Genomic DNA, 17,355 nt, shown 5'->3' with positions numbered 1-17,355 from the left:
AGTTCAATTCTGGCCCCCGTACTACAGAATGGATATAAAATCCTTGGAAAGAATCCAGAGGAGAATGACAAGACTAATACCGGGCATTAGGAACCTTGAGTACAGAGACAGGTTAAAGCATCTTAATTTGCACTCCCTCGAGAGACGTAGAGCGAGGGGCGACATGATAGAGGTGTATAAGTGGAAGTCAGGGCTAAACAAAGGGGACATTACAAAGGTACTCAAACTATCCAACCAGGAACGAACTCGTAACAATGGTTTTAAATTAGACAAATTTAGATTTAGGCGCGAAATAGGTAAACATTGGTTAGGAAACAGAGTAGTGGATGAGTGGAACAAGTTACCAAACATCATCATTAACTCGAATGCGCTGGATAGCTTCAAACATAGGTTGGATGATTATATGAGCAATAGGGGTTGGGTGTAAATGCCCAGTATGGGCCAATAGGCCCGATGCAGTTTCCTCCGTTTTTATGTTCTTATGTTCTTATGTTATGGAGTGCCATGCAGTGACCAACAGCGCCACTAGGGATGGTGGCCAAGGGAACAACTACAATACAGGCGGGTCAATTGGATAATAAGGAGTGAACAAGGGGAATGATGGTGGAGGAAGTGAGACAAGGGGCCGCCCGCCTCATAGGTTTATCTTATAACACCACGTTGAGTCTTGGGTACACCGGACACCTCAAACATTTAATACGTCATCTTCCGGGATACTGTACACTATGTTGTGTTACAAAGTGATGGATTTTGGCCGCATAAACTGCATCATACTTTTGGAGACACAACCGCTGGCGGGGCTGTTGTTATAACCCTCATTGGTCTTATAACAATCTGGGTAATTGCATGGTGACGGCGGCTGTTACACTGTTGACGGTATCTGTTATATTGGTGACGGCGGCTGTTACACTGTTGACGGCGGCTGTTACACTGTTGACGGTATCTGTTATATTGGTGACGGCGGCTGTTACACTGTTGACGGCGGCTGTTACACTGTTGACGGTAGCTGTTATATTGTTGACGGCGGCTGTTACACTGTTGACGGCGGCTGTTACACTGTTGACGGTGACGGCGGCTGTTACACTGTTGACGGCGGCTGTTACACTGTTGACGGTATCTGTTACACTGTTGACGGCGGCTGTTACTGTTGACAGCTGTTACACCTGTTGACGGCGGCTGTTACACTGTTGACGGCGGCTGTTACACTGTTACACTGTGGACGGCGCTGTTATGTTGGCCTGTTACACTGTTGACGGCGGCTGTTACACTGTTGACGGCGGCTGTTACACTGTTGACGGCGGCTGTTACACTGTTGACGGCGGCTGTTACACTGTTGACGGTGGCTGTTGTTACACTGTTGTTACACTGTCGACGGCGGCTGTTACACTGTTGACGCGGCTGTTACACTGTTGACGGCGGCTGTTACACTGTTGACGGCGGCTGTTACACTGTTGACGGCTGTTAAGACTGTTGACGCGGCTGTTACACTGTGACGCGGCTGTTACACTGTTGACGGCGGCTGTTACACTGTTGACAGCGGCTGTTACACTGTTGACGGCGGCTGTTACACTGTTGACGGCGGCTGTTACACTGTTGACGGCGGCTGTTACACTGTTGACAGCGGCTGTTACACTGTCGACGGCGGCTGTTACACTGTTGACAGCGGCTGTTACACTGTTGACGGCGGCTGTTACACTGTTCACGGCGGCTTAGATCTCGTGGTCAGGTCGCCCTCAGCAGTCATATTTTGTGAGGTTACCGTTGTCAGGTCTCCAGGTAAAGTGAGGTCGCCCTCTGTTGGTACACTGTGTGAGGTCATGTAATCCATCCCCAAACGTGATACCCTATCTCTCAGCTGTTTTTTCAATCTATCAAAGTTTTCCCTTCTGAAATCTGGGACTTTAGTGGAATATTCCTTGCAACTGACATTAAGTTCTACTTTGAATCTCACGTCTTTTAGATCGCCGTATCTAGTTCGTTCCCTACATCGACATTACTAATGGGGTTTTCTGTTTTTCAGAACTAAATCTAGTATATTATTACCCCGGGTGAGTTCGGTTATATGTTGACTTAGGAAACAGTCCTGAACTGTTTCAAGAAAATCCACTGATTCCGAGTTACCCGTAAGGTCGATCCAATCTATTTGACTAAAGGTAAAGTCCCCTACTATACAGACTTAGCTATGTCTGGTTGCCCTTTGCATTTCATCCCAGATAAGTCGCTCATTAACTCTATCAAGATTGGGATGTCTATATATTACTCCTGTGATTATTTTTCCCTACCGTCGATTAATTCCATCCAAATTGTTTCTGTATTCAGTTCAGTTTTTATTTCCTTATTTATTTCACACTTCAGAGCAGAGTGAAGTGTTACAGAGCAGAGAGAAGTGCTACAGAGCAGAGAGAAGTGTTACAGAGCTCAGTGAAGTGTTACAGAGCACAGTGAAGTGTTACAGAGCACAGTGAAGTATTACAGAGCTCAGTGAAGTGTTACAGAGCTCAGTGAAGTGTTACAGAGCTCGTTGAAGTGTTACAGTGCTCAGTGAAGTGTTATAGAGCTCAGTGAAGTGTTACAGAGCTCGGTGAAGTGTTACAGAGTTCAGCGAAGTGTTACAGAGCTCAGTGAATTGTTACAGAGCTCAGTGAAGTGTTACAGAGCACAATGAAGTGCTACAGAGTTCAGTGAAGTGTTACAGAGCTCAGTGAAGTGTTACAGAGCTCGGTGAAGTGTTATAGAGCTCACTGAAGTGTTACAGAGCTCGGTGAAGTGTTACAGAGCTCAGTGAAGTGTTACAGATCTCGGTGAAGTGTTACAGAGCACAGTGAAGTGTTACAGAGCACAATGAAGTGCTATAGAGCTCAGTGAAGTGTTACAGATCTCGGTGAAGTGTTACAGAGCTCAGTAGAAATTAATTTACAGAACTCAGTGAAGTGTTACAGAGCTCAGTGAAGTGTTACAGAGCTCGGTGAAGTGTTATAGAGCTCACTGAAGTGTTACAGAGCTCGGTGAAGTGTTACAGAGCTCAGTGAAGTGTTACAGAGCACAGTGAAGTGTTACAGAGCTCAGTGAATTGTTACAGAGCTCGGTGAAGTGCTACAGAGCTCAGTGAAGTGTTACAGAGCACAGTGAAGTGTTACAGAGCTCAGTGAATTGTTACAGAGCTCGGTGAAGTACTACAGAGCTCAGTGAAGTGTTACAGAGCACAGTGAAGTGTTACAGAGCTCAGTGAATTGTTACAGAGCTCAGTGAAGTGTTACAGTAACAAACTGCAGCGCGCGCGTCGGTCATAAGAGCACAGCAGTGGCGGAGGGGGGGCGGGCAGAAGACTGTATTACAGGGTGCGAGCCTGAGTGTGGTCACGCCAGGTTTAAGCAGAACTAAAACACTCGTGTGCTCGCTTGCGGCGTCACGACATAACGCTGATGTTACGCTTGTTTTCCAGTTCACCGCGGACGTCAGGTGGGTGTGTGTAGGGGAGGGATATTGTGGTGGTCAGTATGTAGAGTTAGAAAGTAACTAAATAAATGTACTTGAGTACTGTATTCAAGTAATATTTTTGGGCATTTACTTTTTTTTAAAAGTTCTCAAATTTTACGGTAGTTTTATTTTTACTTAATATGGATTCTAATACTTTTACCCTAATAAAATTGAAAAAAAATCGTTAATCGTTACATGCCCCAAACAATAGCATTAAATATCCAATCACAGGACAAACTTGGAAGCTAACCAATCACAAGCGTTCCTTCACATCTGGACCAATCACATGTGTTCTTTCATATCGTTTCATCTACAGTATTTACCCAAGCGACGAACACGGAGTTTAAGCGCCCATGACGCCCTTTCTGTCATTTCCTTATTCGGTGCTACGGAGGCAACAGTCATCCACAAACTCGTCAACTGGAGGAGCTTGATAGCTACTTGGCATGCTCAGGGGATGGAAAGAAGCTACTGAGGCCTTTCCTGACATTATGTGACTTATCTCTCAAGCTTTACAACCTACTACCTACACCTGGTGCTTGTGAGCGTCTGTTTAGTCATGTTGGACTTAAAAGATCCTCATTGGAGAGCCATAATTTCGAGAATCAGTTATTGATTAATCTCAATAGAAAGATTTGCATAATAAACATATGTAATACTTTGTATTTTCTTTTTATCTTCAGGTAACTAGATTTTTTTTAATTTACTGTGGATTTATTTTATTATTTAAGACGATTAATAAATTTTTGTCACTTTTTACTTTCAGTACTTGAGTACTTTATGAATGAGATACTTTTTACGTCTACTTGAGTACATTGAACTTTGGATACTTTTACTTCTACTTGGGTAACATTTTTGTCAATGTAACACGACTCATACTGACAAAGTCTGGTACTTTTTACAACTGTGTCCGTATGTAAGGTTTATTCTATTTTCTTTACATACAAGATTTTAGTTACACCTGTGACCCCTTACTAGCCTCCCCGCCCCCTCCCGCTGTGCCCCAACACTCTGCCCGGCTGCCCCCATAAAGACCCAAACATGCCCCTCCCCCTCCCGCCTCACCGCTGTGCCCCAACACTCTGCCCGGCTGCCCCACAAAGACCCAAACATGCCCTCCCTCCGCCCCCACAAAGCCTCAACACTGCCCAGCTGCCCCCATAAAGACCCAAACATGCCCCCTCTCCTGCCTCACCGCGAAGCCCCAACACTGCCTGGCTGCCCCCATAAACACCCAAACATGCCCTCCTCCGCCCACCGCTGTGCCCCAACACTCTGCCTGGCTGCCCTATGTAAACATGCCCTCCCTCCTGCCTCACAGCCCCAACACTCTGCCTGGCTGCCCCATAAAGACTCCAAACATGCCCTCCCTCCCGCCTCACCGCTGTGCCCCAACACTCTGCCCGGCTGCCCCCATAAAGACCCAAACATGCCCCGCCCCCTCCCTACCTACAGTGGCAACATTAAAATACCTTGGACGTTAGAATACATGAAAAATAAGGTTTTGGGGAGATATTTATCAGTGTACAGTACTCTGTGTTCCTTCATTATCTTGAGCCGTTTGGTGTGTTGTCATAATGTACGCGACGCCATAGTCCAGCTGAGTGACTGTGTTGTGTCGTAGCTGAGAGAAAGAGAGAGATAGTTGAGTGGCTCCAGCTGTGTGAGGCGGCGGGGTCAGGCACAGTACCCACGTCTACACTTGAGCTGTTGAGGAAGTTCCTGTTAAGGCCTGGCAGGCTTCTTGTCCTGAAGTGGTGAGTGTGAGGAAGACCCGCCGGCAGCAGCTGTGAGGGGGTGGCTTGCACATGTGTGTCTACACCTCCTCAGCCACGCCCCCTTTACCCTCGCACCCCTACACTTACTTCACACCCCTACCCACACCCCTACCCGCACCCCACACCCCCACACCCCCATCACCCCCACACCCCCTCACCCCACCCTAACTGTGTCAGATTTTCACCACCTGGTTTCCCTCAGTATCAATTACCTGGATGATGTACCTGCCTCACCTTCAAAACTAATAATCATGTCACCACACCACACAACACCACACAACATCTCACAACACCACACAACACCTCGCAACACCTCACAACACCTCACAACCCCACACAACCCCACACAACACCACACAACACCTCACAACCCCACACAACACCACACAACACCTCACAACACCACACAACACCTCACAACACCTTACAACACCACACAACACCACACAACACCACACGACACAACACACAACTCCCCCAGCCAAGAACTTTTTTGTAAATGTCAACACAAATCGTAATAGTTGTCGACATCGTCAATATATAATATAAGGAAGTAATGTACGGCAGAATATATTACCCGAGTCGAGGCGGCAGACGTGAACACCAGAGACAGCAGCCAATTAATTACCCGACTTTTTCCCGGGTTGCGCCATGAATCAGGGTTACTATTTGGTTTTATCATCTACAGTTTAACGAGGCCAGTCTTACACAGGCGGTGACGTGCGGCCTAATTTACAACCATAACTCCTTCACCATCCTGTTAACCACATGTAGATTTAGCTGCATCTTACACCAGTTGGGAAAAAATAAAAAAGGACCCAGATGCGCGCCTCGTACGTCGTCTGTTTCGCGCGTTAATTTGCCGGCATGCGGTGGAGGCGGCGGGGCGGCAAACACTCACATATTAGATGGCCCTCCAAGTGCCGGCACCGCATATTAACACTTATTTACCTGCTCTTCTGGCAGGCTGTGCGAGCACGGCCACGCTGAACATTGAGAATTAGAGGAGTAGTGAGAGTAAAATAGGTCGTCCGTGGTGAAAGGCAGGAGGTGTTGGCTTATAAATAGTGAAGGTGGTGGGGGAAGGCGGCAGCAGGGGCATTAACACATGTCATGAAGTGCGGGCGGCGTAAAAAACGGGACGAGGAGTGAATGATGGCATAATTTTAGGCATCGTTGCCAGCTGGGAATGACTGCTGCCCTCAACTTTAACTCGCTTTGTTTAGTTCTAAATACAGTAATGATTTTAGACTCCAATTGACGATGTTGTTTGCTCTCTAAGATGGCTGTTGGCCCGTGTTGGATGCCAACTGCTGGTGACACAGAGTTCACTGCCCACAATTTCTGTTTTGCTCGAGTCTTAAGAGAAAAAAATCAGAAATGAAAACGTAAGATTGTGAGTGGTAATGTGAGGCAGGGCGGGCGGGCGGGAACAACAGCACCCCACACTTACACGCCCTCATTACACCCTAACCGGGAAGGGTGTCATGTTCCTGTCGTGTTCATGGTCATGTTTAACAGCTGAATTGCATCGATCATGTCTTTCTCACCTCCCTTCACTTCAATGGTCCCCGACACAGTTTTTTACCAGGAGAGTCATTCACAAATGTCATTTTCGTTTCCTGACTCTTTTCTCAGCAATTGAAGACCCGGATGATGATGATCCCTCGCCCCCAGCACCTTAAGGTCGGGTTGTTGCCGCTGCGTCACTGACTCGTCGCCCCTAACAGCCTGTGTTATACCACTCCTTCTCGTCCGACAGTACTACAATTTGCACCTGAAACTTGTCTTGGTCATTTGGGTAGTGAGGTCTGGCGAGGAGCAGCACGCACGTCCTGGGGTGCTGGTGTTGTCTGTCTTCGTCAGTATTCGTTGCTGCGGTCTTTTGTTGTTGGCCGCGTCCCTCTCTCTCTCGTCAACAGTTTCTACTCTACAGTAGAATTCGTCGCCATCGTGCGCGCGTGTGTGTGTGTATGTGTGTGTGTTTGTTTGTGTGTGTGTGTGATAAAAGTAATGTCTCCAACAGTGAGTGAGCTTGGTGAGAAGGGCAGTGTTGGAGGTGATGATCTTCAACACAAACAGTTTCCTGTAAGTCTGTCAGGTTCAATGATTACCTTATTCAGTCCTCGACCAATGAGCTGTCATGTTCTCCTAGTGTACCCCGTCTGTGTCAACACCAACAAAAGAACGATACGTGATTGGTCTGGCAGCTGGTGACTACTCAGGAGATAATCGCCAGTTAAACAATTCAGTTATGTTTATGACGGCTGCCAATTGTTGGGGACTTTCAAACCAATTCCTCGAAGTGGTGGGTAATGAGGGTAATCCTGGCGCCAGAGTCACAATGGCAGGCCCTGTGATTGGTCCCCCCAAGACCACAGAAGATAAAGGTGAGCAAGTTACCCCTGCGTTCGAGCACACATTTCCTCTCCTACCTACCATTTTGTGTTCTTGTTGTAAATCTTCAAGACGCAAGTGTGTGTGTGTGTGTGTGTCTGTCTGTCTGTCTGTCTGTCCTCCTACCCTGTTTCTATAACAAATGCTCGAGTGACGATGTGATGTAATTTATCCCAAATTTCCCGACAATATGTGGTACTGTTCCCTCCCTCCTCTTGACCACATACATAACCTGCAGACTGGTAATAACATCACACAAACCATCATCAGTGATGGCTCTCTTAACACCGTGTGTGGGAGGGCTGGAAGTGCTGCCATTGTGACTCAGCCTAACGGTAATGTAATAGACAAAGGAGCTAGAATTAGTAACTGGTCATCCACTCAACAAAATGAACTATTTGCCATACTCACAGCCCTGAAACTTGTTGAAGACACTGACAGTCTCATCATCACGGGCTCCTTATTCTCACTACTTGCTCTTGATACCCTAAACTCAGATTGTCACCAACTTGTCTCTGAAGCCAGACACAAGCATGATAGAGTTGATGCCTTAGCTAAACTCGCGTCCAACAATGACAATGATGAGTACAATCTGGGACTGTCAAACAGAACCTTAAAAACTGTAATCAGAAAAGAACTTGCTGATGAATTTGAAGCCAGCAGACAAGTGCAAACAGGCACTAGTCGATCCATTGTTTACCATGATGAGATGTATCAAGTGAAACATGTATATGGAGCAAGTAACAAGATCACTAGATTACAAGATGTTGTAACCGCTAGACTAAGGTTAGGATATAAGTACCTTTGGCAGTATGTTCCTCAAGCAGATGTAAGCAAAACTAAATGTCAAGTGTGTGGCCAGACATATGGCCACACACTCTGGCAGTATATCCTCGACTGTGTGAAGATAGAACCTTTTAGGGACAGGTTCAAGCACACTGTGTGAAATGGCACAACACTTCATCTCTAATGGCAAGATAGCCGATATACTAAGGCTGTATCCACACTTTGCATCTAGTTCCTAATCAAAATTCTGTGTACCGAAATAAACAAACAATGGACTGGAAATATTTTGTAACATTCATTGTCATATCAAAATCACTGGGGTCAGATAAACAGCCTTTGTGACCTCTACTCTGTAATCCTTTTTGCGCTACCGCTCACAGGATGAGTAAGGGGTACACATTTAACTAGCTACTGTCCACGGCAAAATAAAAATTTCAATTCCCTCCCTTCCTCCCCCCCCCACCCTCCCTCCCTCCCACCTTCCCAAACTCTCTCCCTCCTTCCCAACACCTCTCCCTCCCTCCATCCCTCTCTTCCTTATTCCCTCCCTCCCTCCCTCACAGTCCACGTGTGTTAGGTAATTTCAGGAAGGTGTTGTACAGTAGCCTCCAGGTATGATGTCACGCCCTTCCGTGCCTTCCTTGTTCATATGGCACCGTGGCACTACTAATGTGGCATCGTGGCACTAGGAGACTGATTGATAGCGCTGTTTCCTAGTACTATACACCACCCAGCATCACCTAGCACCACTATACACACACCCAGCATCACCTAGCACCACTATACACCACCAGCTCACCAGCACCACTATCACACCATCACCTAGCACCACTATACACCACCCAGCATCACCTAGCACCACTATACACACACTCAGCATCACCCAGCACCACTATACACACACCAGCATCACCTAGCACCACTATACACACACCCAGCATCACCTAGCACCACTATACACACACCCAGCATCACCTAGCACCACTATACACACACCCAGCATCACCAGCACCACTATGCACCACCAGCATCACCTAGCACCACTATACCAGCATCACAGCCACTATACACACACCGATACCCACACTATACACACCAGTCACCCAGCACCACTATACACACACCCAGCATCACCTAGCACCACTATCACCACCCAGCATCACCTAGCACCACACTATACACACACCCAGCATCACCTAGCACCACTATACACATACCCAGCATCACCTAGCACCACTCACACACCCAGCATCACCTAGCACCACTATACACACACACCAGCATCACCTAGCACCACTATACACCACCCAGCATCACCTAGCACCACTATACAACCCACCAGCACCACTATACACCACCCAGCATCACCTAGCACCACTATACACACACCCAGCATCACCTAGCACCACTATACACACCCAGCATCACCTAGCACGTTTACACACACACCCAGCATCACCTAGCACCACTATACACATACCCAGCATCACCTAGCACCATTATACACACACCAGCACCTAGCACCACTATACACCACCTAGTCACCCAGCACCACTGTACCTACCCAATCACCTAGCACCACAAATACACCACACAGCACCATTTAGCACGGCCCAGCAGTACACAGCACCATTTAGCACGGCCCAGCAGCAGGAGGGAGGCGCCCAGTTGTCACCAAAGGAAGGTGTACGAGCAGATCAACGTCAGGTCGGCCTCGCATCACTGACGACGGACAAACAACATGTCAGCGTGTGACACCTCCCTCAGTAGCCTGTGTCCCGGCGTGTTGGTCCTGGCTACACACACACACACACCACTACTGCTCCTCACTCACTCGCCACTACTGCCCCTCACACACTCACCACTACTGCCCCTCACACACCCACCACTACTGCTCCTCACACACCTACACTCCCACTTTTTCATGACATATCTACATACAGGTATTCAAGAAATGTTGTGTTGTAGGAATGTTGTGTTGTAGGAATGTTGTGTTGTAGGAATGTTGTGTTGTAGGAATGTTGTGTTGTAGGAATGTTGTGTTGTAGGAATGTTGTGTTGTAGGAATGTTAATGTTGTAGGAATGTTGTGTTGTAGGAATGGTGTGTTGTAGGAATGTTGTGTTGTAGAATGTTGTGTTGTAGGAATGTTGTGTTGTGGAATGTTTGTTGTAGGAATGTTGTGTTGTAGGAATGTTGTGTTGGGAATGTTGTGTTGTGGAATGATGTGTTGTAGGAAATGTTGTGTTGTAGGAATGTTGTGTTGTAGGAATGTTGTGTTGTAGGAAATGTTGTGTTGTGGGAATGATGTGTTGTAGGAATGTTGTGTTAGGAATGATGTGTTGTAGAATGTTGTGTTTTGGGAATGTTGTGTTGTGGGAATGATGTGTTGTAGGAATGTTGTGTTTTGTGGGAATGTTGTGTTGGGGAATGTTGTGTTGTGGGAATGATGTGTTGTAGGAATGTTGTGTTGTGGGAATGTTGTGTTGTAGAATGTGTTGTGGGAATGTTGTGTTGTAGGAATAAGGTGTTGTGAATGTTGTGTAGGAATGTTGTGTTGTAGGAATGTTGTGTTGTGGGAATGTTGTGTTGTGGGAATGTTGTGTTGTGAATGTTGTGTTGTAGGAATGTTGTGTTAGGAATGTTGTGTTGTGGGAATGTTGTGTTGTAGAATGTTGTGTTGTAGGAATGTTGTGTTGTAGGAATGTTGTGTTGTGGGAATGTTGTGTAGGAATGTTGTGTAGGGGAATGGTTGTAATGTTGTGTGTAGGAATGTTGTGTTGTAGGAATGTTTGTTGTGGGAATGTTGTTATAGAATGTTGTGTTGTGGGAATGTTGTGTTGTAGGAAATGTTGTGTTGTGGGAATGTTGTGTTGTAGGAATGTTTGTTGTGGGAATGTTGTGTTGTGGAAATGTTGTGTTGTGGGAATGTTGTGTTGTGGGAATGTTGTGTTGTAGGAATGTTGTGTTGTGGGAATGTTGTGTTGTGGGAATGATGTGTTGTAGGAATGTTGTGTTGTAGGAATGTTGTGTTGTAGAAATGTTGTGTTGTGGGAATGATGTGTTGTAGGAATGTTGTGTTGTGGGGAATGATGTGTTGTAGGAATGTTGTGTTTTGGGAATGTTGTGTTGTGGGAATGATGTGTTGTAGGAATGTTGTGTTTTGGGAATGTTGTGTTGTGGGAATGTTGTGTTGTGGGAATGATGTGTTGTAGGAATGTTGTGTTGTGGGAATGTTGTGTTGTGGGAATGTTGTGTTGTAGGAATGTTGTGTTGTAGGAATGTTGTGTTGTGGGAATGTTGTGTTGTAGGAATGTTGTGTTGTGGGAATGTTGTGTTGTAGGAATGTTGTGTTGTAGGAATGTTGTGTTTAGTAATTATTATGAACAAGTGTTGGGAAGTAGTGTGGGTGTATTCATCATTCTTGCCGCCAATGCCAATATAATATACATTTTCAGTTGCATCAATCAGCTCTATGAATACTAACTAGTGTGGAGTGTGAAGCTGATTGGCTCGCCAGCACCGACCAGCCACTGTAACAGATTAATGACCTTTGTTGTGTGTGTGTTACGGTGGTCGTCACCCTGGAGAACACACCGCTGTTGGTTATTACAGTTAGTGAAGAAAATCTCAGTCTGCCTCACCTCTTAGGGCACATACTGGCTCATTTATTATTTTAAATACGTTATTTTAATTTTGATTTTGCTTTCTCTTGTTGCAAACGAAAGTTGTTGTGAGCGTGTAACACACTACAGCATATATATGGTCCGTCAACCCAGAGGACGCATCGTAAGTAGTGTCACCGTCACTGTCACCAGGTTGTGTTGGGTCTTCTTGTCACCATCACTGTCACCAGGTTGTGTTGGGTCTTCTTGTCACCATCACTGTCACCAGGTTGTGTTGGGTCTTCTTGTCAACATCATTGTCATCAGGTTGTGTTGGGTCTTCTGTCACCATCACTGTCACCAGGTTGTGTTGGGTCTTCTTGTCACCATCACTGTCACCAGGTTGTATTGGGTCTTCTTGTCCCCCTCATGTCACCAGGTTTATTGGGTCCTCTTGTCACCATCATTGTCACCAGGTTGTGTTGGGTCTTCTTGTCACCATCACTGTCACCAGGTTGTGTTGGGTCTTCTTGTCTCTCTTATCACCAGGTTGTGTTGGGTCGTCTTGTCACCATCACTGTCACCAGGTTGTGTTAGGTCGTCTTGTCACCATCTGTCTCACAGGTTGTGTTGGGTCTTCTTGTCACCATCACTGTCACCAGGTTGTGTTGGGTCTTCTTGTCACCATCACTGTCACCAGGTTGTGTTGGGTCGTCTTGTCACCATCACTGTCACCAGGTTGTGTTGGGTCGTCTTGTCCCATCCTGTCACCAGGTTGTTGTCCTCTTCACCATCATTGTCACGGTTGTGTTGGGTCTTCTTGTCACCATCCTATCCCAGGTTGTGTTGGGTCTTCTTGTCACCATCATTGTCACCAGGTTGTGTTAGGTCTTCTTGTCACCATCATTGTCACCAGGTTGTATTGGGTCTTCTTGTCCCATCATTGTCACCAGGTTGTGTGGGTCTTGTCACCATCACTGTCACCAGGTTGTGTTGGGTCCTCTTGTCACCATCACTATCACCCAGGTTGTGTTGGTCTTCTTGTCACCATCACTGTCACCAGGTTGTATTGGGTCTTCTTTTCAACACATGTCACCAGGTTGTATTAGTCTCTTGTCAACATCATTGTCACCAGGTTGTGTTGGGTCCTCTTGTCACCATCATTGTCACCAGGTTGTATTGGGTCTTCTTGTCAACATCATTGTCACCAGGTTGTGTTGGGTCTTCTTGTCACATCACTGTCACCAGGTTGTATTGGGTCTTCTTGTCAACATCATTGTCACCAGGTTGTATTGGTCTTCTTGTCACCATCACTGTCACCAGGTTGTGTTGGGTCTTCTTGTCAACATCATTGTCATCAGGTTGTGTTAGGTCTTCTTGTCACCGTCACTGTCATACCAGGTTGTGTTGGGTCTTCTTGTCACCATCACTGTCACCAGGTTGTATTGGGTCCTCTTGTCACCATCATTGTCACCAGGTTGTATTGGGTCTTCTTGTCACCATCATTGTCACCAGGTTGTATTGGGTCTTCTTGTCAACATCATTGTCACCAGGTTGTGTTGGGTCTCTTGTCACCATCACTGTCACCAGGTTGTATTGGGTCTTCTTGTCAACATCATTGTCACCAGGTTGTATTGGGTCTTCTTGTCAACATCATTGTCACCAGGTTGTGTTGGGTCTTCTTGTCAACATCATTGTCACCAGGTTGTGTTGGGTCTTCTTGTCACCGTCACTGTCACCAGGTTGTGTTGGGTCTTCTTGTCCTCATCTGTCACCAGGTTGTGTTGGGTCTTCTTGTCACCATCACTGTCACCAGGTTGTGTTGGGTCTCCTCCCATCACTGTCACCAGGTTGTGTTGGGTCCTCTTGTCACCATCACTCACCAGGTTGTGTTGTCCTCTTGTCACCAGGTTGTGTTGGGTCCTCTTGTCACCATCATTGTCACCAGGTTGTGTTTGAGTCCTCTTGTCACCATCTCACCAGGTTGTGTTGGGTCTTCTTGTCACCATCACTGTCACCAGGTTGTGTTGGGTCGTGTGATATAGCCTTGGTCACCATAACTGCTGGGTTATCTCCGCCGCTGGTGCTTCATTAACAAGGATATTATATTTTGACACTTGGTTGGGTTTTTTACCAGCATTATTTTATTTACTTATTTATTATTACATTTATTTTAGTGGAAGTATTAACCAGTCATCTTGGAGGGATGGATATGTTTACTGTTGTATGTCCAAGTCAGAGCCAGTGTTTGTGTGTGTGTGTGTGGACGCGGGGTGGCGGGGTCGGCTACGTTCCGGTTGTCAGCGCTCCGGTAAAAAGGTCCCGCATATAATTGCCTGTGCTGTCAGCGTCGTCCGGCCGTCTAGTAAAAGTGTCACCCCCCTCCTTGGGTCTGCTTGGTTTGCGATCATCCAAGTGAAATTCCAGACCTCGCTGTCGAATAACCAATCCTTAAAGATGACCTCAAATGCCGTCTCATTTGGTATGGAATAATTCCCCGGTTATCCCCCAACCCCATCTAGCATTATCGTAATCACATCCAGCGTGCCCCTCAAAAATTGGTTCCAGTGGGGCGAAGCGGGGGAAACGCGCCAAGCTTATGAATAAGTAGTGATGGTGGGCCAGGACGGCCTGCCAGGAGCTACAAGGATTACCGTAGCCAGAAGTCGGCAGGCGCGGCCATTTGCTCCATTATGATAACATTAGCGGACGGTATTGTCGGCTACACCAAATTGGCCTCGGCTTTGGAGACCGACTTTTTCGGATCGTTTTGGTCCGACAGATGCTTTTGTCGACGGGTTGTTGTGGCGTTATATACGAATTATGTTTTTGTCGGCGAGAGTAACCAGCCCGACACTGATGCCTGGGCGAGTGACGACAACCAGCAAGTTACGCTATACCGTCACTCACTCACCATGATTTTATATATATATATATATATATATATATATATATATATATATATATATATATATATATATATATATATATATATATATATATAACTTCAGCAATGGACTTGTTACGTGGAAAGCGCAGTTTCATAACGAAGAGGAGAACCAGAAAAACACAAACATCTTGACTAAGTTGGGTTTCTTTAATCACTAAGGCTCGTATAAATTAAGGTAATACCCCCTGTATATTTTTATTTCACATTTTTATTCCTGACATTAGCTTTGTACGTAGGGGTCTCGTCATTTTTGTCCGTTTTAAATTGGAGTGCTCTTTCTTTAAATTTGATGGAAGGTAAATTTTCGTATAATGTTATGTTTTTATTGTATATCACCTGTATTTTTAAAACTTTTCAAAAACTTTTTGTTTTCTAGGCTCTGATGATGGAAAATGATTTTTCCGAAACGTTAGTGATTAAAGAAACCTAACTTAGTCAAGCCGTTTGTGTTTTCCCTGGTTCTCCTCTTCGTTATATATATATATATATATATATATATATATATATATATATATATATATATATATATATATATATATATATTTCATGTGGATCCACAATGAAAACGTGGATAAGATAAATCTGATAAAATCACTCGGAAAAGGGAAACAACGGACACCTTTAGTTTCGCCTTATTCAAGACATCTTCAGAGGCCTCTGAAGATATATATTTAACTTTTTTTTTTTTTACTCATTAACATACTACAACTACTACTTTGCTACTTTGCTGTCACTCGGAATCGAGTATGACGATCATCCAGCTACGATAAAATGATATGAGTTATCAAGGATGTCATCTAGGTGACACTGCCGTTCATGCCATTGTGGAGTTGCCTCATGATGGCACTGAATTTCGGTGGGCAGCCAAAACGGTTGATGGTCCACCAGAGGGCTTCCCTGTTGACCGAGTCGAAGGCCTTGGTTAAGACGATGAAAGCCATGTACAGGTCACGACGCTGTTCTCTGCACTTTTCCTGTATCTGGCGGACAGCAAAGATCATGTCAGTGGTGCCACGTGATGGTCTAAAGCCACATTGAGATTCTGGGAGGAAGTTTTCTGCCTCAGGAAGAAGTTTGTTTAGGACTCCGGCGATAAGCTTGCCAGCTATGGACAGCAGCGAGATCCCGTGGTAGTTGTCACAGTCTGACAGGTCTCCCTTGTTCTTATAAATATTGACAATGGAGGCGTTTTTAAGAGCTTGGGGGATTTCCTCCTTTTCCCACATATTCTCCAGGAGAGTGGAGACGGCTGGTGAGCAGAGGTCCTCCTGCTTTATACACCTCGGCAGGGATTCCATCAGGCCCTGAGGTTTTGTTATTTTTCATCCGTTTGACGGCAGCAGCTCCCTCATCCAGGGATGGAGAATAGCTGAGGTGGGTCAGCTCTGGGTGCTTGGTAGTCAGGACATCCACATCAGTGTTTCGGTTGAGCAATGAATTGTAGTGCTGTTTCTCACACACTCACAAACACACACACACACACACACACCTCTCTCTCTCTCTCTCTCTCTCTCTCTCTCTCTCTCTCTCTCTCTCTCTTTTTTCCTGGCAGTTCCCCTTTCCTTATTAATCTCTTCCTCTCCCCTACTCTCCCAGTTCATCTCCCTACCCTCCTCTCCTAGCTCCTCTTTCTTCCTCCCCCTCCTCCCTTCTCTCCCAGGGCCGCCAGCGTGACGGGCCCCACAAGAGAAGCCCTGTAGTGACGCGCGGGCCAGCTTTCCGGGGTGTTGGTTTGACAAAATGGCGACTGTCATGTTGGCGCGTAAATCTGTTTCAAAATGCTCGCCAAAACAGTTGTAAATGTTAGCGGGCATTTTTTTTTTCCCAGCCGTCGTGCCTGATTGGGCGTGATGGAGTGATGGTGTTAGTGCCTCTTATTTCCGCTCTTGGTGCCCGTGTCGACTCACCAGGACACACACACACACACACACACACACACACACACACACACACACATGAGCCCGGGCGCGCACTGTACATATCTTCAACACCTCTCGTCTAATGAAACTGACAGACAGGAGTTAAACGTCTATAAACTCTGAACACTCCAAGTGACAATACTCTAGACAGGAACTCGTCAGTGGCAGCACGAGGAAAACACTCATCTGAGAATGAAGAAACACCACTGTTGTGTTCACTATAATGTATCCAACCAGGCAGGTGACTGTGTATCAGTCTTACCTTCTACAGTGTACCTTTACGTAACCTAACTTAACTTAACTTAACCTAACCTAATCTGACCTAACCTTATGTAACCTAATCTAACATAACCTACACTTATTTTACCTAATCTAACCTAGCCTAAGCTGACTTAACCTAACTTAACTAAAGCTAATCTAACCTAGAAAAAACCTTTGCCTAAC

The 17,355-nt window shown here is 45.9% G+C and overlaps 1 protein-coding gene across 1 annotated transcript; it reads right to left on the bottom strand.

Annotated features, from left to right (window-relative positions):
- Nucleotides 1-824: 824 nt before the first annotated feature.
- LOC121879894 (uncharacterized protein C11orf24 homolog) lies at nucleotides 825-13,880 on the bottom strand. Its single transcript, XM_042386678.1, has 3 exons — nucleotides 13,744-13,880; nucleotides 1,354-1,674; nucleotides 825-1,125 (listed from the first exon to the last, which is right to left on the bottom strand). The coding sequence occupies exons 1-3, from the start codon at nucleotides 13,878-13,880 to the stop codon at nucleotides 825-827; spliced, it is 759 nt and encodes a 252-aa protein (XP_042242612.1).
- Between the last annotated feature and the right edge of the window lie 3,475 nt (nucleotides 13,881-17,355).

Source organism: Homarus americanus, unplaced genomic scaffold (genome assembly GCF_018991925.1).
Source record: "Homarus americanus isolate GMGI-L3 unplaced genomic scaffold, GMGI_Hamer_2.0 scaffold45388, whole genome shotgun sequence".
NCBI lineage: Eukaryota > Metazoa > Arthropoda > Malacostraca > Decapoda > Nephropidae > Homarus > Homarus americanus.
This window is presented reverse-complemented; position numbering and strand designations above follow the sequence as displayed.